The 24,417-nt window shown below is 46.5% G+C and overlaps 2 protein-coding genes across 7 annotated transcripts; one reads left to right on the top strand and one right to left on the bottom strand.

Annotated features, from left to right (window-relative positions):
- The first annotated feature begins 4,078 nt into the window (after positions 1 to 4,078).
- Positions 4,079 to 15,560, top strand: ddx31 (DEAD (Asp-Glu-Ala-Asp) box polypeptide 31). 5 transcript variants are annotated; one of them, XR_267212.3, is made up of 21 exons: positions 4,079 to 4,221; positions 4,565 to 4,693; positions 5,263 to 5,396; positions 5,517 to 5,592; positions 5,691 to 5,734; positions 6,064 to 6,134; positions 7,983 to 8,092; positions 8,180 to 8,221; positions 9,128 to 9,192; positions 9,392 to 9,511; positions 9,600 to 9,706; positions 9,789 to 10,015; positions 10,121 to 10,273; positions 10,351 to 10,410; positions 11,506 to 11,556; positions 12,237 to 12,376; positions 12,455 to 12,539; positions 14,062 to 14,173; positions 14,255 to 14,477; positions 15,075 to 15,265; positions 15,340 to 15,560. XR_267212.3 is itself a non-coding variant. In XM_005460112.4 (20 exons), the coding sequence occupies exons 2-20, from the start codon at positions 4,589 to 4,591 to the stop codon at positions 15,199 to 15,201; spliced, it is 2,052 nt and encodes a 683-aa protein (XP_005460169.1). In that variant the 5' UTR covers positions 4,079 to 4,221; positions 4,565 to 4,588; the 3' UTR covers positions 15,202 to 15,560. The 5 variants fall into 5 exon arrangements, 4 of the variants coding, with proteins under 4 accessions (XP_005460169.1, XP_005460172.1, XP_005460174.1 ...); XM_005460112.4 differs by having other exon boundaries at positions 15,075 to 15,560; XM_005460113.3 differs by lacking the exon at positions 4,079 to 4,221 and adding an exon at positions 4,228 to 4,461 and having other exon boundaries at positions 15,075 to 15,560.
- Positions 15,561 to 15,705: 145 nt separating this feature from the next.
- Positions 15,706 to 23,647, bottom strand: barhl1a (BarH-like homeobox 1a). 2 transcript variants are annotated; one of them, XR_003213219.1, is made up of 4 exons: positions 22,429 to 23,647; positions 17,246 to 17,447; positions 16,243 to 16,606; positions 15,706 to 16,156 (listed from the first exon to the last, which is right to left on the bottom strand). XR_003213219.1 is itself a non-coding variant. In XM_005460118.4 (3 exons), the coding sequence occupies exons 1-3, from the start codon at positions 22,790 to 22,792 to the stop codon at positions 16,483 to 16,485; spliced, it is 690 nt and encodes a 229-aa protein (XP_005460175.1). In that variant the 5' UTR covers positions 22,793 to 23,647; the 3' UTR covers positions 15,706 to 16,482. The 2 variants fall into 2 exon arrangements, 1 of the variants encoding a protein (XP_005460175.1); XM_005460118.4 differs by having other exon boundaries at positions 15,706 to 16,606.
- Positions 23,648 to 24,417: the final 770 nt, after the last annotated feature.

Raw genomic sequence — 24,417 nt, 5'->3', positions numbered from 1 at the left:
CCTGTGTTTGTGCTCTCACTGACTCCGCCCACTCGCCCATGTGTTTTATTTTCCAGTAAAAGTCTGAAGCACATTTTACTAAAATCACAGAAACAAATAAAGATGGAAGTTTAAAGGAAACCTGAGCACGACTGTGACACACCCTCACACATACGCACGCACTCACACAGACTCACACACAGAGACATACACACACTGAGCACCTGTGCGTGTCCGAGTCAGCTGATCTCACAGATCAACAACAGTTTCGCTCAGCTGCACTGAGCATGCTCAGTACTACGAGTATCAGTACATTGTAGTACAAGTAATAGTTTGACTACTATGCAGTAGCATCAGTAGTGTATCAGTACTGTGATGGCAGCGTGTGTCGCCGGCCTCGGCGTGACTGACAGCCGTTGACGTCTCTGTCAGCTCGCCGCCGTCTCCTCCCGTGTGAGAGCAGTAATCACAGTTTAGGATGCCTTCATGTTAAAATATCTCCGTTTACCTCTGAAGTCGAGATTGAAACCTCGCTCAGACGCTCGCCGCCGTTTCAAAGCGCTGATTTGGGTAAATGACTATAATTAATCCTCCGCCGCGGTGGTTTGAGGCCCCGCGGGGCCGGGCGTGCCGTTTGATTGACAGCTCTATTTTTAAGCCTTCCTGCTGACAACAGGAAGTGGAGCGGGAGGGAACGGGGACGTTTGATGGATGATGGACAGTTTGTCCTCATTTCCTCTTCCTCCTTCCATGAAGTCCTGAGCGCGGCGCCCGTCCCCACCTGGAGCCGACCTGACGGCACTGATTGGAGGAAAGTTTCTCCTTGAGAATCTGGACCAGGTTCTGCAGCTGAGCGGGGAACCTTCCGAGGGAGCCTCTCCACCCTTCTGATGATGCGCTTCAGTTTCAGAGGTCACGTGTGTGTCAGGAGCTCCCTGTGGGCGGGTCAGCAGTGTGGCCGGCTGCTGCTTTGGAGCAGTTATTGAAACCATTCTGACGCCAGAGCCACGAGGATGCTGCGAGCAGAGGAGATGGAGGTGGTCTGCTGTGGCGGCCCCTGAAGGAAAGAATAAAATCTCTGAGTAGTGTTGCTGTAGGAGGCTGGAGCTGCACTCGGCTCAGGCTCACCTGCAGTGTGAGGTGGAGGCTCAAACCACACCTGCTGCACCGTCCGCCCGACCCTCCACAGTGTTCTCACTGACAGCAGGATGTTCCTCCCTCTGATTGACTCCCTGAAATATTTTAAGGATATAAATGTTTATAATAACATCCAAAGTATGTCAGTGTTTCTTACACGCAGGGAGTCTTCCTTATTACTAATCTGTGGCTGTGTCCCAATTCAGGGTCTGCACGCTTGAAGTACGCATTTCAAGTGCGATTACGTCACCGCCACGCGACGACGGCTGTCCCAATTCAAAGTGTACTCCAAATGCACCGTCGATTCCCAAATATCAAGCGTGGTCCGGTGCACGCTTCGTGGCCCCATATATCCCACAATCCATAGCGCGGCGGTGGGTGTGGATAATTTTGCCGCAAAATACGGCAGAAGGGAGCGGCCGAAGAGTGAACTGTCAGAAGTAAGTACTGAATATGATGTCACTTATTTATGTGCGAATGTTTAAGAACATTAAAACATTACTGTTGGCCACATGTCGGCAAAGTTATGTGACATTAGTGATGTTTGTACTTTCAGCGGTAACTTGGTTTTAAAGCCTCTACTTCTAAATATATATATAGTCAACCTTAATCTTACAGAGAATGTGATGATTTTATGGATAATTAAAGTCAGTCATATATCCACAAACACAACAAGCTGAAAGTCAGTGATGCTGCTCGGTTTGCAGTCCTGAATATGACGGCACAAGCAGGATTCACTGCACTGTTAATGTCAGCTATGTTATATTGCTGCCTCTGTTCGGTGGTGTCGAGCCAAACGGACTTTAACGTGTGTTTGAACGAGCTGACGGTTCACTCGTTAAGCTGAAAGAAAGATGCTTTAATCACAGGAGTCACACATGTGTCCACTGGACCATCTGGGAGCTCTTCTTGTTTAGCACTCGTAATAACACAAACACTAAATCCTCCTTCTCTTGTGCTGTTTTGTAGCAGTGTGTACACCTGAGACTGTCACCTGTCTGTCTGTCCTGCACTCTCTCTCTGTTTCTTTCTCTCTGATTGTGGAATAAAAGTATGAACATGTATTTATAAATTACACTTGTGTTTGAATCCTGCAGCTTATCACACATTTGATTTCCATGTGTGACAACTGCAAGTGTCCAGAGTGAGGACAGACTGAGGGACCCACTGCTGCACATCATCTGTGAGGCTTTGCACCCCTGATGATCCACCAGGACAAACTCAGCAGTGTGTGAGGAAGAGGAGGAGGAAGAGCCAGCAGCAGCTGACAGATGGAGAGAATAGACAGACTGTTCCCTGTTTGTGAAGGACTGCTAGGAAAGTTTAACATAACTAATTGTCTGTCCTGAATCAGTCTTATTAGGTAATGTTCAAATAATGTTATCATCCCAGTGTTTTCAGTGTGGGAGAAAGTACTCAGGGCCTTCAAGTTACACACTATGAAAGGCAGCAACAAGTTTAATATTCAGAAACCTAAAGTATGTATCAGCAGCAGAATGGAGCTAAAAATAAATGTTTGTTTCAGTTCTATGAAGCTTTGAGTATTTTGGATTAGTAGTACTGCTGTGTTTGTTGCATCATATTGCTGTAATTGTTTATATGCTTTATATATTCTGAGGTAAGTTGATCTATAGTGTTACATCATATTCTATAAGGATGTTATGTGTTTGTAGACTTTCTGCCCAGTTTGACCCATTTAGCAGAAGTCAGCCTGTTTAAGGCTCTGATATCTATTCTGTATGACTTAAAGCAGTTATGACATGGTCTGATTTTCTCACCCAATAAAGGAATATTTCATATATCAGTCTGATCTTCATTCTATCAGAAACAGTTATCACAGCTCGTACATTTTCGTTTTACACATATATGTAAGCATTGAGCCAAATTTAGTAATGCCAACATACTGAAAGAACAATGTTTGTCTCTTATATATAATACATCTGTATATACACTGTCAGAGATACTTGTCTTTGAGTGAAGATTTAAGGTGATAGGAAATATAAATAACTGCAACTTGCATCTTTGACCCAGAGTTCAAGCTCTCTCTACATATATATATATATATGGAGAATGACCGAGCTAAGATCCTGTGGGACTTCCAGATGCAGACGGACAAAATGGTGGTGGCTAACCAACCGGACATAGTGGTGGTAGACAAACAGAAGAAGACGGCTGTAGTGATCGATGTAGCGGTTCCGAATGACAGCAATATCAGGAAGAAGGAACACGAGAAGCTGGAGAAATACCAAGGGCTCAGAGAAGAGCTCGAGAGGATGTGGAGGGTGAAGGTGACGGTGGTCCCCGTGGTAATCGGAGCACTAGGTGCGGTGACTCCCAAGCTAGGCGAGTGGCTCCAGCAGATCCCGGGAACAACATCGGAGATCTCTGTCCAGAAGAGCGCAGTCCTGGGAACAGCTAAGATACTGCGCAGGACCCTCAAGCTCCCAGGCCTCTGGTAGAGGACCCGAGCTTGAAGGATAGACCGCCCGTAGGGGCGTGCTGGGTGTTTTTTTTTTTATATATATATATGTAATCTGACAATACATATAATATTCTCCATATTATATTAACATTACCACAGTGAGATGACTTTAGTCTCATGAACAACATTAGCTAATTATTATTTACTAACTAATCTTGAAATGACTGTTCAGTACAGAAATGAAGCCCAACTATCATGTTTTACAGTCCTGTGGTCTCAACTAATCAAAGTGATGTCATGACAAAAATGAATGACCAACAAAACATTTTTTCTCCTTCATTTCTGTCACACAAAGCTGTATGAAACGTTTCTCGCGGTTAGTATCATGGTTGCTAGGCAACCTGAACAGCGCGACGAAGGCTAGACCGTCCCATTTCACAAGCCTCTCACTTCCGCACTTCCCGTACTTGTAGTACGCACCGTACGTAGTACGCGTAGTGTGCGTACTTCAAGCGTGCATACCCTGAATTGGGACACAGCCAATCATTTCAAGCGTGCAGACCCGGAACGAGATGACGCTACTGCGCATGTCCACGCAATCAGCTGCTGAGCGGAGAAGGCGGGGTTTGTGACGTAGCAGGAAGCCCTAATCACGCGTGTCTGTGCGTGTGGAGAGTTTCACGGTGAGTGTTTATTTGTCTCGTTTTCCTCTTTAATTTCTTTTTTCTTTTAATCTGCAAGGTCTTCGCAGACCGGAAGCTTCTGCTGTTAGCATCAGGCCAACGGTAGCAGCCGCGCTGGGCGACACAGACACATGTGTGTGTGCGCGCGCTCTCTCTCGTGTCGAACTTTAAACACGCCGCTCTGTGGTGGGTTAAGCTCCTCGTGGGCCTAACTCATAGCTGTTTTACACCTGACGGAAGGTAAACTGCTGCGCAGCTGAACCAATAAGAGAAGCTCTTCTTCAAACTGTTTCTGAATGGCGTTTGGTGTGAGAGTGACTCACAGCTCTGTGTTTACCTGCAGTTTGTGGACACACGCACACCTCTGATGATGTCATCATCCGATGAACAGTTGTGTCCGAACATCTCCAGCGACGTGACGTCATCACCGCCATCCCGCAGAAGGAAACGTCAGAAGGCTCAGCAGCCATGGGTGAGCTCTCTCTCTGTCTCTCTCTCAGTGCGTTCATTTGATGTTTCTGTGACTTTGAGGAGCCGCAGAAAGCAGAGAAGAGGAGGCTCAGCTCCTCCTCCGACGAGCACCTTCATACTGCAGGTGGCAGCAAAGGAGGAGGAGCCTGCAGGTGCCGATCCAGGTGTCCTCTGTTAGCCGGCTCAGTAAATCCAAACCGCTGACACTGTTAAGCCCTTCTGCTTCAGCCTCTGGACTGTTCGCTCTTCTTCTGTACTAAAAGCGTCAGCAGAGCTCCGCCCACTGTTATCAGAGGAACAGCTGATTCAGTGGCGTTAGTGACTCGATTCATGTAGGAAACATTGTCACACTGAGAGGCAAACTCTGAACCAGGTGATGTGCTCAGAAGCAGTTACCATGGTGATCTAACAGGTCAAACGGAAGCTGCCTTCATGACATCATAGCTTGCTAACCCGCTAACCTCACTTTTTAGTTACAGCCTTCGCTCATGTCAGCCGCACAGAGCCACAGAATAAAGGCTGCAGTTCCCTGCACTGTCTGATATTTTTTTTTTTTTTTTTTTTTTTTAGGCTCCACCCAGTGACGGGACAGACGGGACCCCAAAGAAGAAGAAGAAGAAGGATGGAGCGAAGGAAACAGGACGTGGCGGCATCAAGACCTCCTCACTGTTCAAACACAACCCTGACATCTCAGACATCCACAGGTGCAGCTCTGCCTCCCATTGGCTCACTGAACCAGCTTCTCGGCTGGTTCTGATTGGCTCAGACTGCAGAACGTTCCTGAATGATCAGTAATCAGTAATTCGGAGTCTTCTTTCCTTCAGACCAGCCGTCGCTCAGCTGAAGGAGAAGATTTTTACCTCTGACTTGTTTTCAGACCTCGACCTGCACCCTCACTTGGTAACACACACACAGACACACACACACTTTCGTCTGTCTCACATTCAGCATCGCTGCTTCATTGTCAGCTGCTCTGATTGGCTGTTTCTCTCTTCTAGGTGGCAACTCTGAACAAAGTTATGAATATTTCTACACTCACCAGGTTGGTTTTTACACACACACACACACACACACACACACACACCTACACCTGACTGTGACCTGATGATCAACACTGTGCGGACCTGAGAAGATGCTGAGTCCCCACAGCAACAGAAATACAAGTATAAACTATTCAAAGGAACATTGCAATGTTGTTGTTGTTGTTTTGTTTGTTTTGTTTGTTTTTTAAATACTTAAACATAAGGCGTCTCATGTCCACAACAGAGAGGTCGGTCCTCACAATGATAGCTAAACAAGTACACACATTGTGATTTAATGTTGTCCTGCTGTTTACTGTGTGTGCGTGTGTGTGTGCGTGTGCGTGTGCAGTGTACAGAAGCAGACTATCCCAGCTCTCCTGGCGGGACGTGACGCTGTGGTCCGCTCTCAGACAGGATCAGGTGAGTCACCTGTCGTACCTGATACAGCCAGACTTGCAGCAGGTCTCTGTGGGTCGATCAGTCACACTGAGGTTTTCTCAGGTGAGAGGGTCTCTTTCTGGGTGGACATGAAACACGTCACCTGAGCCAGGAGGCGTCCAGGTGATTTTGTGGTCAGATGACCGACGGGCTTGTTAATGCGTGTGTCTGCGGGCCTTTTGTGGGTGTTTATCGTACGTGCATATCGATGCAGCCCAGTTTAGCTCCTGAAGCGTCGTGTTGTTTTTGGAGGTCACATGTTCAAACATGAACGTGCAGGATCAGAATTACTCTCTGTAACGGGCAGTGATGGGAATAACGGCGTTACAAGTAACGGCGTTACTTTTTTCAGTAACGAGTAATCTAACTAATTACTATTCCTATCGTTACAACGCCGTTACAGTTACTAACAAGGTAACGCGGTCCGTTACTATTTTTCAACAAACAGACGGTTGAAGCTGTGTTCAGCTTACCGGATCTTATATCAGCTGCAGGAAGCAGCTGTAAGTAATCTGGACGCTACAGCTTTAAGCAGCTGCGCGCTCCCGCGGACGGTAATCACGATCACTGTGTAGCACAACACCTGGAGCTCAGGGGGCAAAACAATCGAGTGCTGCTGTTTGACTGAGGAAGAATAAAGTAGTCGTGGTAAGTCAATCACATGACCACTTAAAGACAAAGCAACAAGGTGACATATACCAGTTTATAAATTGTGTCGATAGGCCACGTAAAACCAGAGTCATGATAAACAAGATATACGCGGCGTTTTTTCCTCAATAGTTTCGCCACGTTAGCGCTAGCAAGCACTCTCTGCTTATGAGCAAAAAAACAAAACAAAAAAAACTTTTAGGAGTGACGGCGAGAGAAAGAGAGAGAGAGGGAGGGAGAGAGAGAGAGAGAGAGAGGGAGAGAGACAGAGAGGGCGAGTTTTGAGATGTGAGATTTGTGACGTTTAGCGTGTTTGTTGTGTGTAGTTAATGTGTTGTCTTGTGTAGTTAGTGTGTAGTGTTGTGGATAGTTTTGTGTTGTGTGTTAGAACAATGAGGCGACTGCTGTCTCCAGGTAGAAACAGCAGTGATACACCTGCTGCTGTCAGACCTGCAGGTATCAGGCTGTGATGTTCTCCTTTATAGTGGACAGAAATGATTTTTCTGGAGTGGCACAAGTAATTTGTGTGGCATCTTATTGAAGAACAGCTGATTGTTCTTTAAATAGTTTGAAATGGTTATTTAAAAAATCAAGGTAAATGGATGCAAATAAATTTGTTGTTTGCAAAACTTGTGCATAGGATTTTAAAATTGACGATTAATATTTGCATTTGAAGTTATAAAATATGATTCATTAAACATGTTTATGGTTGTTACAGTAAAAATATAACTTTTTCTACTCTGATTTTATGGTTTTTGTCTGATTTTAGATCAATTCTGGTTGTACAGTATGACAAAATGAGAACATAACTGTAAAATCAGACACGTGAGGTTGTGCTAAAAAGAATGATACCAAACAAGGCAAAGCAAATAGTTTTTAAAGGTAAAATGTGGAGAGAAAATCAAGAGTAGTGAAAAAATGGCCAATTATACCCTGGACCCCAGAGGGTTAAACGTTATTTTTAAAGTAACGCAATAGTTACTTTTCAAGTAATTAATTACTTTTAGAATATTGTAACTCAGTTACTTTTTTGAAGAAGTAACTAGTAACTATAATTGAATTACTTTTTCAAAGTAACTTGCCCAACACTGGTAACGAGGAAGAAGATTTGTATTCGATTACACTGTGAGGAAAGTCATTTAGCAACATGTCCTAATGAAAGCCACCCAAACGTGTGTGCAGGTAAAACTCTGTCATACGCCGTCCCGCTGGTCCAGAGTCTTCAGTCGATTCAGCCAAAGGTCAGCAGGTCGGATGGTCCTCTGGCTCTCGTCATCGTCCCCACCAGAGAGGTTTGGTCGGATTAGCACGTTTCACTGTAGTGTCGTCCGTGACTTCCTGTTCACACGCTGAAGGTTGGCTCTTCTTCTGTTTGTCAGCTCGCCCAGCAGACCTTCCAGACCTTCCAGAAACTTCTGAAGGTAACACAGTATTCACAGCTGTTGTTTCGTATTGTACTCTATGGTTAAAGTCCCTAAAGCAGATGGAGGCGCTCGTGCTAAACGAGGTGTTACCTCTGTCACATGGACACGCTCCGGTCCCACCACAGACACAGCAAACCCACCAAACAGAGTCAAACGTTAGAACGCGGTACAACGTCAGAGAACCCACCGAGGGAGCGGTGGCCATTACAAAGATTTTTATAAATATGTGGTTTGTGCATCGGGCTAAATTCCAGGTTGCGGCGCCGAGCCGAGAGCACGTCACACCAGCTGATTTTCCTCATTCTGTTTCAATTGTCGACCAAAGTAATGAAGGAAGTGTGCAGCGTAGCTTACCACCCTGCAACGCCCGATATGTGGACGAGCCAAACAAACCTGAGTGTGCTTAGCGCTGCAGTCGATGTTTGCACAGCGGTTGGTTTCCTGACGTCCACACAGGAGCAGGAATGACAGCCGGAGGCCTCGGGAAGTGCTCGCGTCACTGTGGGATAAGGCCACATTCATTTTGTAAGAATGAAATAGTGCTTTGGATGTGGTGATTATGGAAATCCTTCACTGCATTTACAGTAAATGCATCAGCATAGTCGTGCAGAGAATATGGCAGCATAGATCCCAAAGCAGGGCTGGGTCCCAGTATAGACTCCTGAGGGACAGCTGTCCCACCAACCCAGCACAAAGTCCAAATATTCACCAGAATCAGTGGCTCTGAAAATTCAGTCATGACTTCACGGCCCCAGCTCTGCGTTTTTCAAAGGTGTGTGCTTGCTGTGGTCTGTAGCACCAACAACTTCCTGCTTCGCATGTGGATATAAAAATCAGCAGCTGACAGAGAAACGAGAGCTTTGCATGACCCGCTCTCTCAGGTGTGTGTCTCTCTCTCTGCAGCCGTTTACCTGGATCGTACCAGGTGTCCTGATGGGAGGAGAGAAGAGGAAAGCAGAGAAGGCCAGGTATGATCACAAAGCACGTTCGTCCATCAGCTCTGGAAAAAGAGCAAAGCTGTGTGGCGCTCTCAGATGTGTGAAACCACAGCAGAGCTCAGATCCAGGCTTTTAGAGATGTGAAGCTTTCGGGGCTGCTGGAGTCTGTTCTCAGCTGCTCTGTGGCGTCTGAAGCGATGCTGTGGTAACAATACTATTCTGTCTTCAGGATCCGTAAAGGAATCAACATCCTGGTTTCGACTCCTGGACGTCTGGTGGATCATATCAAACACACCTTGAGCATCGCCTTCAGCGCCGTCCGCTGGCTGGTCCTGGACGAGGCTGATCGGTAACCCTTAGGCGTAGTTGACTCCGATTCCCTTTGATCGGTCCCTCCTGCAGCGTGGACTTAATTTTATGTCCGTGTGTGCGTTCAGGACGTTGGACCTCGGCTTTGAGAAGGACCTGACCGTCATATTAAACAGCTTGAACTCTACGGGACCAGCCCGACAGAACGTGCTACTCTCTGCGACGCTCACAAATGGCAAGTCCACTGCTGTGCTGCCCCTCCTGTAGTTCCTTTCTCGGCCTGTAGAGGGCGGTATAACTTCCTCTGTGTGTTTCAGGTGTGACGCGGTTAGCAGACGTGTGTTTAAATAACCCGGTCAGCATCCACGTGTCCAGCGCTCCCTCATCTGACCTCACCACCACCTCCGTTGTAACATGTGACCCCGAAGCAGCCAGCCAATCAGAGAGCTTTGCTGTGCCTGAGGCTCTGAAGCAGTTTGTGGTGGTGGTTCCCAGTAAGGTCAGACTGGTCTGCCTGGCTGCTTTCATACTGGACAAATGCAAGGTGAACAGTCCGGAAGTGGTCGTAACGATAACTACAAGGCACGCCGAATGTGCAGCTGAAGAGCGAAAGCTAAAATCTGATTGGTCCTCAATGTTTTCATTTCAGTTTTCTCAGAACGACAAACTCATCGTCTTCATCTCGAGCTGCGAGGCTGTCGAATTCCTCCACTCTCTCTTCATCGCTGTCCTCTCCAGGCCCTCAGCCAATCACAAACCTCCACTGATGTTCCTGCGTCTCCATGGCAACATGAAGCAGGAGGTAATGCCGCTGTTTTGCCGCCGTTTCTGCTGCTGTCAGTCTCTCAGTGTGAAATGCGTGTTTGTTTTCCCCACCAGGAGCGCACAGAGGCTTTCCAGCAGTTTTCAGCGTCACAGTCGGGAGTGCTGCTCTGTACGGTCGGTATCCTTTAACCTGCAGTGTGTGCTGTGACCACCAGGGGGCAGACTGTATTTTAAACACAACACATGACTGTACATATATGTAATCAGTGTTGGGAAGGTTACTTTTAAAATGTATTCCATTACAGAATACAGAATACATGCCCCAAAATGTATTCTGTAACGTATTCCGTTACGTTACTCAATGAGAGTAACGTATTCTGAATACTTTGGATTACTTAATATATTATCGTGCTGTTTACAACTACGTGAATGTACTATTGCTGTGATTTATTACTGTTACTGAAGGTCCGCGGCTCCGAACAGTAGTAAAGGGACCTCTGGCTAATACGGTGTGTTCCGTGTCGGGCTGGTAGCTGAAAAATAGCTTTACTTTGTTGTCTGGGTCAACTTTGCTTGCGGGAGACAGAGAGAGGCGTTGAAAGGCTGCTCCAACGGAACTTATTTTTTCCGGAGGAAAACACGAACACAGTGTACAGTTGAGTCTTAATAGCGTACTTACAGCTGGGCTCCTCAGGCACTCTTCTTGGCTGCAGTGGTTATTATTATATTTACTTGCTTCCAGCTCCCGTTTTTGCTCCGTGACAGCTCGGACTTTTCCTTTCTCTCCCTCCCTCGCTCACAGACACATAACGGGTATGGTAGTCCATTCTCCCTGCAGCACGGACTACACTGCCCATGAGGCTACATTCTTTAGGGCCATGCCTGTAGCATTCTGCCTTTTAGCTTAGCACAACAACAACAACAACAAAAAAGCGCTCTCTCACCCAGGAAACACGCAGAGAGAGAGCGTCACCCTGTAACCATGGCAACCGTAATGCTGCCGCCTGGAACAACATTACGTAGCTGTCAAACAAACCCAAACAGTCCTGACCCGCGACAATATGAAACAGGGAAGTACCGCCGTGTAATCCATTTATTTCAACAAAGTAACTGTATTCTGAATACCACCTTTTTAAACGGTAACTGTAACGGAATACAGTTACTTATATTTTGTATTCTGAATACGTAACGGCGGTACATGTATTCCGTTACTCCCCAACACTGGATGTAATACATATGTAAGCTTCCTTTGTGTGCTCTTTGTTTCAGGATGTGGCAGCCAGGGGCTTGGACCTGCCCCAGGTCACCTGGATTATTCAGGTGACTTTATGTTATTGAATGAATCAGAAGGATGCAGCAGGTGTGGAGTGATTTATTTTGTCTGAGAAGGATGGCATGAGTGAGAGTCACGACTGTAAGACTTAAGATTGGGTTAGCAGGGGTTGTGATTCCAGATTACATGATGAGCCTTTATTAATAATTTGTGGTGATGGGTTTGTGGATGTAGCCAATCGGGTGGCAGCTCTGCAGTGAGGTCATGTGTGGGGCGGATACGTGTCATTTGAATCGTTTGTCAGCAGAAGACGGGGTTTGTAAACAAGTACGCTAACCCAGGTTTCCTGGTCTGTGCGAGTCTGATGAGTGAAGGAGCCAGATCATTGGCATATATAAGCACTGCAGTTTGTGTAATGTCCACTAGGGGTTTTATGCAGAAATAATTTTGAAGTAATTGCTCAGAGGTGTCGCAAAGATGGCTGCCAAGTGTTTGCTCTGTAGAGCTTTGAGCGTAAAGCCGGTCAGCTCAGTAGAGACGGTGTCATCTCCATGGAGACAAGCTGTCTGTCAAGAAGCTGCTTCTGCTGCTGAGCGGCGACACAGCAGAGGGGAGGAGGAAGCGTGCAGAATAAACAGGCTCAGATCGCGATACTCAAGCACCTACATAATGAATCTAGCCAATCAGCGAGCAGGACATGACTGATAACCTTTTTGGTTTTTCCCAGTACACTCCTCCCACCGCAGCGGCTGAGTATGTTCACCGCGTCGGACGTACAGCTCGGATTGGAGCACGAGGAAGCAGCCTCCTCTTCCTCACCCCCGCTGAGACCGCCTTCATCACCGAGCTGGCCAATCACAACATCAGGTTTGCTGACATGCAGTGTCATGCTGGGTGGTATAAGTGCTGGTTTTAACCATGTGGGTGGGGCTTTCTGTGTTTCAGCCTATCAGAGATGAAGCTGCAGGACATCCTGTCCAGTCTGATGTTCGATGATGTCTACAAGGGGCGGGGCAAGTACCATAGCAAGGTAGGTCACTTCCGAAAACTTCTGTCAGGAGGCTGCAGGTGAGGCTGGATGATCAGATGTGATTGGCTGAGACACTAAATCTTTTTTTTATTTCTGACATTTTTTCATCTTGAGCAATTCAAGCTCTGCATCTTACTTAACTCTGGTAACTTGTAATAGCTGAATAGCACCAGCAGGCGGTGCCTCCTTTGACGTTATTGGATGTAGGCTCCCATCATGGACTCTGAATGTGTTGCCATGGAGACCTGGCATTGTTAGGCCATGTGGACAGTGTGGAGGTCTCCATCAGCTCTGATGCTGTTAGCGCGCGGTGCAGGGCATGCTGAGTCAAGCACCGGCTCCGATCTCCACCTGTGACCTGCTTCAGAAGCTGGTCGCTGGTTTTTGTCCAAAGAAATCCTCCATAACAACCAGTCCGAGCCGACCAGCTGGTATCGGCTTAGCGATTGGTGCCGCAGCTTTGTGAGGCGAGCGTGAGCAGGAGTTTACCGCTTGTGGTTAAAAAACAAGGTGTGTTTAGCAGCGAGCAGATCGTGCCCTGATGATGAGGCGCCAGCCTGCTCGTTAGTCTGCAGACACTGGAAGCGTGTCGTTTCTGCCTGGAGCCCGCCTGCGGGGGCGGCCGGGCGATCCCCGTGTGTGTGTCGCTGTGTTTTTAATGAGGCTCTTGTAGTATTTTTAAAAGGCTTTAGGACTCTGAGAGAGTGTGACCCTGGCCCAGACCGCCTGCTGTGCGCCGCTTTAAAGTCGCTCCTGTCAGCCAGTCAAAAGCGCCGCGGCGACAGCGTGTGTGAAGCGGGTTCAGCCTCTGATGTTTCCACTTCCATGACGCGTGACCTGCGACGACCTGATGCTTGTGTCGTCACGCTGAAGCTGTCAGAACAGATTTCAGCTGCTCTCTCTCCACGTCGACCTTTATTTAAACATCTGTTGAGCAGACATCAGGTGGTAGGTGGGTGCATCTCGCACGCTGCGGTGGGGACGATGTTCGTGCTGATGGAGGAGCAGAGCCGCTGAGTCAAACACAGTCTGAACACATCAATGAAATGATGCCAAATTCAGGAATTCTGGATTCTTCTCTGTCGGAGTAAACAGGAGTAAATCAGTGAGGGACGTGAGCGCTCGCACGTTTGACCCGCAGGAGCTAAAAATAATCATTTGTTGTGTTTGCACAGCTCACACATGCTCAGTGTCAGCAGCGCTGTGACGAGCACGCCCTCTGTGCAGGTTTGCACCTTACAGTAGCCCCTCCCATGACCCCAGTCTGAAGTCCTCACCTGACACGGGTCAGAGCAATGAGTGACATCACAGACCACGCAGCCCAGCAGGGGGCGCTGCACCACACTGAAAATCAAAGCTGTCCATGATAAAAATAGGCTCGTTCCATTGCAGCGCCCCCTGCTGGTCATATGTGGTGCTTTATTAAACCCGTCCAGCGCTGAGGCGAGGGAGCTCAAGGCGCAGGCGGCAGATTTCCGGAGCATGGGCGAGTCTGACATGTTTTTTTTCTTCTTCCTGTCAGAGTTCGTCCAAAGCTCTGGAGCAGGAAGTCCGCGAGCGAGCAACCGTCCTTCAGACCGAATTTGAGAACTTTGTCCACGCGGACGCTCGGTCACTACAGGCTGCCAAGAAAGGTAACGACGCCGAGACCGTGACGAGAGTGATGAGAACGTGCTGCTGTTTTATTGGCTAACCTGTCACTGTGATGTCAACAGCACTGCAGTCCTTCCTGCGAGCGTACACCACCTACCCCGCTCACCTCAAACACATCTTCCACATCCGCTCGCTCCACCTGGGCCACGCCGCCAAGAGCTTCGGCCTCAGAGACGCTCCGCAGGGTCTGAGTGCTGCCGCCGGTCCCGGGGCCTCCGGTGGCCACAGGAAGAACCAGAACCAGGCCCGGAAGCAGAACCAGAAGAAGCTGACTGGAAAGAAGAGGTGAGTGAGGAATGTGCAGCCGAGGGTCCTAACCTTAATTGAAACACACACAGAGTCGGGATGGACCCGCTGCACACCTGGACCAGCTGGTGTGACTGTTTGAAGTGATGCAGTCACCAGCTGAGCGCACGCTCACCTCCACGACTCCATCGCTGAAGCAAAAGTTTGCTCAACGGCTTCTAGACAAGCCTGTGAGAGAACACAGACACACAGCGTGTCAGGAGGTCAAAGCGTGCGGCGTATCAGCCCAGAAACAGTGAGGCGGGGCCGTTTGTCAGCACACGGCCCCGACGTGCTTGGTGTAAGCGAAGGAAGCACGAACGCTTTCAAACACAAAGATGGCGACAGTAAAAGCGCTCAGGCGAGGCCTCGACGCAGCACGATGTCGCCACGGCGATGTCCAGCTTTCATATACAGTCTGTGGTCATGTGGTCAAAGGTAGGTAGGTAGGTAGGGGTGTGTGTGTGTGTGACGTATATAAAGACATAAAACATTATAAAACTAATGTGTTTGTTGTCATGACAACGGGGGGAGTTTTAGTATTTTTAAGAGAAGCTGATGGCGACCTTCATCCTCATCTTCCTCTCTGTGTCTCAGGTTTGGTCAGAGGGAGGTCCAGATGTTCCACTCAGAGTTCTCCAGCGGGCTGGAGGGCGGAGACGCCAAGAAGAAGAAGAAGAAGAAGAAGAAGGAGGCGTTCAGTCAGTCAGGAGAGGAGGAGTGATGAAGAAGACTCTGATGTTGAGCAGCTGCAGCGATGGTGAATTTATGGAACATGATGAAGACATGTGAGCGAGCTTCTCCTCCTGCATCTGATTGGCCGCTGTGCTCGTCGGTCTGTGACGTGATGTTTGCGTTTCAGACGGTCGCAGAGTAACGACCATCAGCCCGCTCCACCCTCACCGCTTCACGCATGTTTCTGTCGCTCCGGGCTGCGAGTTTGAAACCCGAGTGCTGCTCATGGACACGCCCCCGACTCCCCGCTGTGTTCCTGACTGCATCTGTGTCATTTGTCCTTAGGAGCCACCGTACTGCGTCCCCAACATGAACCTGTGCTAATAAAAGCAGATGTTTATGTGCTGATGTTTGTGTGCAGATGTGCTCTTCCAGCTGTTTTCACTGTTGAAGCAAAGCAGACGAGATCCTCGTCGGCCTGGTAACGCTTCAGTGTCAGCGCAGCTCGCAGACAAAGCAGTGTCCTCGGTGAGCGGCGGCGCAGACGAAGCTTTGAAGCTGCACGAGCCGAGCACTCGCTCCCTCGCCTCATGTGTCATCAATTTAACAGCATCAATATTAATATTTCAAACATCCTCAGTGGGACTGGGACACACACACACACACACACACACACACACACACGTGAGTCAGTCCCACAGACTCTTATGTTCAAAGTGTAAAGCAGAAATAAACATGTTTACACTCTGACATGGGGTGGGACGGGGTCTCTATTGTATTGAGGTTTAAATTTTGATCTCGACCACATATGGTTACTTGCTGGAACAAAGCCAGTTCAGCCATAGAGGCGGGGCGAGGAGCTCAGAGGAGAGCCGCTCTCAGGTCCAGCTGGGAGGAGGAGGATGGGTAGGTGGGTCCCAGTCGGAACCAGCAGAGTGCTGCCTGCTCATCAGACAGAGTTGCTCTAAACCAAGCCTGGGAACCAATCCGAGCCATCGCTTTCACTTTGAATCAAAGGAAAACAACAATAAGAATCTTTATTTTCTTTATTGAAAATGTAAAAAACGAAGTCAGAGCTACAGAAACGCACAGAGAAGTTTGTGGCTCGACTACGGCTCTACACTCCTGCCTGGACTCGCTGGTTTGTCCAGACGTGAATGTCACTGTTGTGTTTTCTGACGTTTTGCCTGAGCCCCACCTCCTGAGCCCCGGCACCGCCACAGCAGTCCGTTCCTGAGGGAACCAGTCCTAGTCAGCAGGGAAGGGGCTGAGTGTGGATGAGGATGTGGGGTAGCAGAAGCAGTGCTGGGTGGTGTTGGTGGGCGTGGCTTCAATACAGGTATAGGTTCATTGTGGGCGGGGCAGGAGGGTACAGGTAGTGTGTGGGCAGGAACATCCTGCTGGCCTCGGCCAGCAGCTCCAAGCCGGCGGCAGACTGACGCTTCCACTTGGTCCTGCCAGGAAAAATGAAGCACACATTACTCACCGCAAACACACCTTACCACAATCTGCTGTCATGTGACTGTATCTGAACCAATCAGCACGTGTCAGCGCATGTGCAGTAAAATTCCCTCCATCCATCACTGATTCCAGCTGACCCGAAGCACACGTGAGTCTATGATGATCGCAAAGACTGCAGCAGACATGAGGCGACCCGATTGGGTCAGAACCTGCAGACAGGAAGCAGATGTTCCTCCAGCTGCGTAACAGGCTTTAACGCCCAAAACACATCAGCGACTTCTGAAACTAGCCATCTTAGCCCCTTCAAGACAGCTGTCATCTGATTGGCTGCCCCTCACTAACAGAACAGTGGGCAAGGTTTCTGCCCCCCCTCTATGACATCACAAAGATTGGAGAGTAGAAAAAAACTGAGGCTGCTGAGATTTTTGTTCACAGGGTCACCGCGGTCTTCGTCCTTGAGATGATCACAGTCTGCGCTCACATCGTGGTCATGTGATCAGGTTCAAATTTCATGTCAGTGAACTTTACAGTTTTTTAATAAAGAAGAAAACAAAATAATGACCAACCACGAGTCCAGGACCGGGAAGACCGTTAATCTGCTTCATGTTCTGGTACCAGGTGTGTGTATTTACCTGCGGTTCTGGTACCAGGTCTTGACCTGCGTGTCGCTGAGCTGCAGCGAAGCCGCCAGCTCCATCCGCTCCTGGACGCTCAGATATTTCTGTTTCTGGAAGCTTCTCTCGAGCCTCGCCAGCTGCTGGTCGCTGAACGCCGTCCGTGCCTTACGAGGTTTCTTGAGGCATGACGTCACCGAGTCGGAGCCACCGCTCTGCACTGAGGTAGGAATGACATCACATCAGTCCTGTAAGCTGATTGGTCGGTCATTCATGATGATCATTTATTAGTGTGAATGCTTGAAAAGCGTTCACAGTATTGTTCTTCTGCCTCTTTATTATTTTCTTTTCCGTACGTTTTTTGGCATCTAATTCCTTCAAAACCGTTCAACTTAGAAAAACCATTCAAACACCGTTAGATTCCTCTTCTTTTGGACATGACTGCTTCTACTTTTCTAATTTTTAACATTTATATTTTTAAAATTAGTCAACTTTTTTCAACAAAAATTTCCCATGTATTTCAATGGGGAGACCCTTCAAATTCTCCTTCAACTCACTCCTCTTTCAACTCTACTTCCACATACATTGACATAGAGCCACCATTCAAACTTTAAAACGAAGCCAAGACATTCAACTATTCAACTTGTATTTATCTTTTCAATATCTATTATACTTTTTCTTCAGTTCCAGTTTAAGTTTCATGATGTTTTTTCAGCCGTTTCAGAGTTTATAATGGGTGTGTATGGGACGGAATGTTGGGGCTAGAGTGAGACAGCTGAACTGCTAGAGTGAGAGGAGCAAAAAAATTAATCTTAAAATCTTTTCTTAAAACTGCTGCTGTGTCCGCAGCGTTTGCTCTACAGGTATGATTTTAACCTCAAAACGTAGCCATCGCTATCCTCTTTCATCCAGTGTGTTTACTATTGTAATAGGTGTTATGGTTCTTTCATAAATGTCACCAATGCACAGCCTCCTCCCTCCAACTCTTCCATAGACTCTAATGTTAAAATGGCTCAGAAGGTTCATTTGAAAATCAGAAGTACAGGCTGTCATTACACTGTCACCACGTCCATATAATAAACTCCACAGGCATGAAAACTGAGAATTCAGTAGACTAGACATTGCTGCCGCTCACGGTGAAAGAATTTTGTCAATACAAGTTGTACTTTTCATTTGGGAGCGATTTGTTTCGGCCTGACTTTTCTGTTCATTTTAAGCAGCAAAAGTGAGGTGCATGTCTGTGTGCGTGTGTATGGAGCCATTGGGTGCAGTCACTATAGCAACCAGGCTCACACCTGCCTGCCTAACGAGCTCTCTCACACTCTGCCAAGATTCATCTTAAACACTTCTCTTTCAACTGCTGCTGTGTCCACAGTGTTTGGTCTACAGCCATCATTTTACCCTCAAAACGTCGCCATCGTTGTTCTGTTTCCAACACCGTGTCTTTCAAAGCTCAGAGATGTAAACCTTTAAAACTCTGTGGATCCAAGTGGAGGGATCACACTTTAGTCATTCAGGGATTCAAAGAATATGAACTTTTAATATTCATTCAGATGTTTTCTGACTCTAAATTTTCTTTTCTCATTTCTTAGGTTTTTCTAATTTACAATTAAAACATTTTCAGCTATTTTCCAACTTCTGTGTGGATGTCAGCTTTTAGCAGTTCTGCACTTTTGTTTTCAGGTGAAAATTTCTGTATTTTTCATCTCATTCAACATTTTTAACTTAAAATTCAGCAATTAATTCATTTCAGTGCATACATTCAGATTCAAGCATTCACACTGCAGTTTCTTCAGAAAATGCACTTTCTAGTTATGATTCAGTTTCTGTTTTAAAAGCCGAGTATGGGCAGAAATCTGTGCCATCAGAAACTGAATTTGAATAAGTTAAATTTGAATTTGAATTGCTCGGATTGAATCTGAATTGTAACTTGAATAAATGCTTTTGAAAACTGAATTTGAATTAGTCTAATTTGAAATTGAATTTATGGTTTGAAAATGAATTCATTTGCTTTGAAACTGCATTTTATCCTTTAAAAATTCAGCTCTCGAATAATTTCAGTTTCACTCTCACAATTCAATTTCAGTTCCAAAATTCAGTTTTTTGGAACTTACATCCGGTTCCGGTTCAAGAGTAAACGAGCGCAGATTAATAGGACTACGTTTTACTAGCGGACCGAAAGTGTTACTGACGGGAATCTACAGCGTCTTGAGCTGAATTAAGACTTCAGAAGTCATTCGTCATGTCGAATGACCAGCGGATAAACTCTCAGGTTGGTAATAAATGTATTACATGTATAAGAACAAGCGTCATGTTAACAATTGATAGCCGTACAGTAACTTTTATGCTTATTGTAGTTGTTAGCTAAAAACGCTAATTTAGCCTAGTTTGCCCTGGATTTAGCTTTGACAAACAAATATGATCGACTGTTTCTAGTAGAATTCCAAAGTTGTCATCTTGTACCCTGTCAGAGCCCTGTATGCTTGCAGAGACCCCTACAGTAGGGAAACATGCAAAACAGTGTCCAAACCTTTGTATTTGAGCTTTATTTATGTCTTACACAGCATCCCAACTCTTTAGCGAACTTAATAACTTTAGCTAAAGTGAATAGTTAGTCTAATTCATTAGTGCAGCATTACTGGATCACCTCCGTTTGAAGTGATATGATATGTGACTATCACTGTGTTTAACTACCATAATAATTCTTAGGGTACTGAGTGCATGCTTAATTAGTTGTTTTTTTTAAACATACTGCTCCATTGCTATGTTTGACAGGCTGAAGTTGTCAGGTCACCTCCTAAATCGACCATCTTTTACAGGTGTTTTGTGCCAGAAATGGAGTGTCCACTGAAGACTGAAGATACTGAATCTCTACGCCGTGCCATTGATCCCTCTTGTGCCTTCATCTAGACAAGAGACATTAACTTAACCACTCTCACATGCTCTGTACCTACATCACCTTCCCTGACAGTCGTAGCTTGGCTCATCTGAGGGTGAAATTATAAGAATGTGTTATTTTGCAAAGTGCTCTTTAGGGTTCCTAAATAAAATATGGCATTGAGGTCATTTCTTTTGAATTAATCCCTTCTTCTGAAATATAAGAACCTCTCCTGGTTTTAATGGCACTTTGGATTTCCTTACTTTCTGTTCCACTCCCAACCCCAAATAGATGCTGACACAGTAACATGGAAGAGGGTGGCCAATGCAGTTTCAAAGCAAATGAATTCATTTTCAATATATAAAATTCAATTTCAATTTAGTGATGATCATTTTCAAACCATAAATTCAATTTCAAATTAGACTAATTCAAATTCAGTTTTCAAAAGCATTTATTCAAGTTACAATTCAGATTCAATCTGAGCAATTCAAATTCAAATTTAACTTATTCAAATTCAGTTTCTGATGGCACAGATTTCTGCCCATAGCCGAGGTTCTTGTTTTTAATCAGAGCAGCAGATGAAAGTGATCAATAAAAAAGCTCATATTGATTGACAGCATTTATCAGATTGTTGTGTTGGGCTTACCCGAGGTCCGTCACGACCACAGTCTGTGTCTGTGGTTTGAAACTGATAAAAGTATCAGACGTGACCGTAAGGCTGCAGAATAAACCGACCCCGGCCTGCTGTTCTTTACCGTCCTTTCTTTTCGTTGTGCTTCTTAAATGATTTCAATCATGGTTTTATCTCCGTCAGAGCTGTCAGATTAAAAATGTTTTGAATCATGTGATCACATGTGCTCGGTCTGCATTTGCCTGCCAAATTTAATGAAACTGCCACGATATGATTTTGAGTTTTACAATTAAAGATGAACTGAATTGAAGATAATATGGTCAGAGTATCATTTGTACTGAGGTAAGCATCTCTGCGTGGGAATAATTTCATTTCACAGCTTTAATGATGAAACACGGTGACCGTCGACAAACGTGCAGTGATAACGGGCATTAGTAATATTTAGCAGGTAGGAGCTGCTTCAACGTTTAAAACTAAATATGAACAAATACAATGTTTTAAGTTAACTGACTTTAATGGTGCTTTCATGTGGCCCACACCCACGGGAACTCTGCTGAGATTAGCAGCTGGACAAAAACCCTGAAAATACACAATAATAACACAAAACAACGAAGCCGCGTTTCAAACTGTGCAGCAAAGACAAAAATATGAACCATCCACAGGTCTGATGGCTCCGCCAGCGCCAGCTCACTGCGACTGAAGCCGGTTAAAAGTTTCAAGGTTCAGACGCTGTGACGGAGATTCCTGCGTGATTTTAATCGGTGCTGATGAGGCTGTGTTTCTCTGTATGGGTCACAAAAACAAACAAACAAAAACAAACAACAACTCTGCTGACATTTCCTGAGTTCAATTATTATAAAATTTGACCAATAAGCTTCAATAACCTGGATTTAACTTTTATTTTGAAAAACTGCACACGTCTGATGTATCCTCTCGGCTTAAACATCGTGCATGAGCTGTACACGTACCTGAGTACAGACACATTTTATCAGACCTGTCTGTGCGTTTCAGAGCAGGGATGTAAAGTAGTGCACAGCTGCTTTTTTAACTTCATGTGATTCCTCCGGGATCACCGTGACTCCATCAGTCACGGTTTCAACTGAGTGAAAGAAAGAAGGCCAGTCCAACCAAACATGCAGGTCCTCTAACGCATCATAAAATAAAAGCAATGATCCAGAGTCAGCGGGCAGGAGGCTGCTGCAGATATGTCTTTGTGTTTTCACTGATTAATGATAGAGAATCTGAGATATTCCAGATCATCATCAATACCCCGATCACCGATTAAAAGTTATGATAAAGACTCTTTAAGATTATGAATTTCATTTCTGTTTCAAAATGAGAAAAACATGTAACGCAGAAGCTCAGACGCTTTATTTTCGCTTTAAAATAATTCGACTAATAATTAAATGAACGCTCGGATTGATTTCTCTAAATTAAAACACAAAAAATTGTAACAATGAGACTGTTTCTCTGTTTCAAGGTTTCAGACTGAGCCCGCTCAGCCTTCACTGACTTTATTCATCTGGTTTTTATTTCTGTCCATGAGTGAAAAATATTTTTGGTTTATTGTTCGTTGAAAGAAGAAAATAACCTTCTGATGTCTTTAATGAAAATAAAATCCGCGTTATTCTCGTTTTTATTTTGATTGAAACTTTACTTTCTCCTTCTTTAAACTATTTTCTCTGTTTTTACCTGTTTCGCTGTCTGAAGATGAGCTGCTGAGACTTTTATCCTGGAAATCTTCATCCTGTCCGGACCGGAATGGCTCGGCTTCCAGCCCGGGCTGTCCCGGTTCAGAGTAGACCTGTCCCGGGTGAGAGTCTGCTAAGATGTCCCGGATTAGGAAGGAGGAGCAGGCGGAGCGCAGCTGAAGCGGAGCGGGCAGCAGCGGAGGCTCCAGCCGGGGAGCAGGCTCCCTCCACGGGGATGAAGGCGCCGAGCAGCCGCTGCTGTTCCCCGGGCTGAGCTCCGGAGGGTCTGCCCGGGGCAGGAGCGCCCCGAGCGAGAGCAGAGAGTCGATCCGGAACCCGGAGCAGCCGGAGGCGGACACCTCCATCTCCGCCCGGACTCAGGTGTGTCTGACCAGGCAGGTGTGGAGCCACAGCAGCCGGAAACGCGTTAGTTTGACTCTGACGTCATTTTTATGTAAAAAAAAACAAAAAACAGGTTTAAAATAAAGCTGTCAGAGTAATCAGAGTATTGATCCGAGGGAAACTGATCAGCAGCTGATCTCAGCGCCAAGACAGAGTTACACTCTTACTCCTCCTCCTCCTCCACCTCCCCCTTCTGTCCTCCTCCTCCTCCTCCTCCTCCACCTCCTCTTGTCCTCCTCCCCCTTCTGTCCTCCTCCTCCTCCCCCTTCTGTCCTCCTCTAAACAGCAGCTTGGTGCTAAACTTTCCCTCTTCGTCAGATGTGAGCTCGTCCCTGATTGGACACATTCAGACGTCTGTAAAAGAAAACAGGAAGTTGTGTCTCTGTAACGGTGTGAAGGTGGCGTCGTTTAAAAGTCCGTGAGCGTCAGACCAGATTTAACCTGGAGCGCGCCGTCCCTGTGTTCAGTCCATGAACCATCAGCAGCTCTGAGGTCAGGGCAGCGTGTGGAACCAGACGTCCGTCAAGACATTTTGCTCGTCGTCCACGAGGCGTCTTCAGCTCTCCACCCAAACACAAGGCAGTCAGCAGAGGAACCCACTCGAAGAACCCACCCGACCCTCCAACAGCAGAACCACACTGACAGTCAGCGCCATAAATATGTGGACACACAACTTTTTCTGATGTTGGTTCTGTTCATCAGCACAGTGGATTTTAAATGAAATGATAATAATAATAATAATGCATTGGATTTATATAGCACTTTTCAAGGCACCCAAAGCGCTTTACAATGACATTATTCATTCACGCTCACATTCACACACTGGTGGAGGCAAGCTATGGTTGTAGCTACAGCTGCCCTGGGGCAGACTGACAGAAGCGAGGCTGCCATATCGCGCCATCGGCCCCTCTGGCCAACACCAGTAGACGGTAGGGTAAAGTGTCTTGCCCAAGGACACAACGACCAGGACAGAGAGACCGGGGATCGAACCGGCAACCTTCCGGTTACAGGTGCCCTTCCCAACCCCCTGAGCCACGTTCAATGGGTTAAACAAAAAGACGATGTTTGGAACTAAAACGTGTTTGACACAACCTCCTTATGTCAGGCGCTCTGAAGTAATCAGACAAAGCCACGCCCATCACACCGCCTCCCTGTGTGTTACACATGATGTGTGTTCTTTGTTACTTTTCTCTTCCATCATTCTGCTAGAGGCTGATGTTGGTCCAGAGCTGTGCTGACTGCTGACTCCAAAGTCCAGTCTAGCCTTCCTATTCGTGGGGTTTACGGGTGGCTTGCACCCTGCAGTGAACCCTCTGTGTTTACTTTCTTTCAATGTGGATTCCCTCAAACGAAAGCTGACAGTCGACACATTATGTCCATGTGCATTATATAACTGTAGTTGGAATATGTTTCAGTAAATGGCTAAAAAGACAAAACTTGCCATTGTCCAAATATACATGGACCTAACTATACCTGTACACCTGCACCTAAAGGTCAAAGATCACTCATTGCAGATACTGGTCTTCAAGGAGAACTTCTTAAAAGAGCACTGTGAACTGAGGTGGTGGCCTATGACACCACCTATCAG

This window comes from Oreochromis niloticus, linkage group LG12 (assembly GCF_001858045.2).
Source record: "Oreochromis niloticus isolate F11D_XX linkage group LG12, O_niloticus_UMD_NMBU, whole genome shotgun sequence".
NCBI classification, from domain to species: domain Eukaryota; kingdom Metazoa; phylum Chordata; class Actinopteri; order Cichliformes; family Cichlidae; genus Oreochromis; species Oreochromis niloticus.
This window is presented reverse-complemented; position numbering and strand designations above follow the sequence as displayed.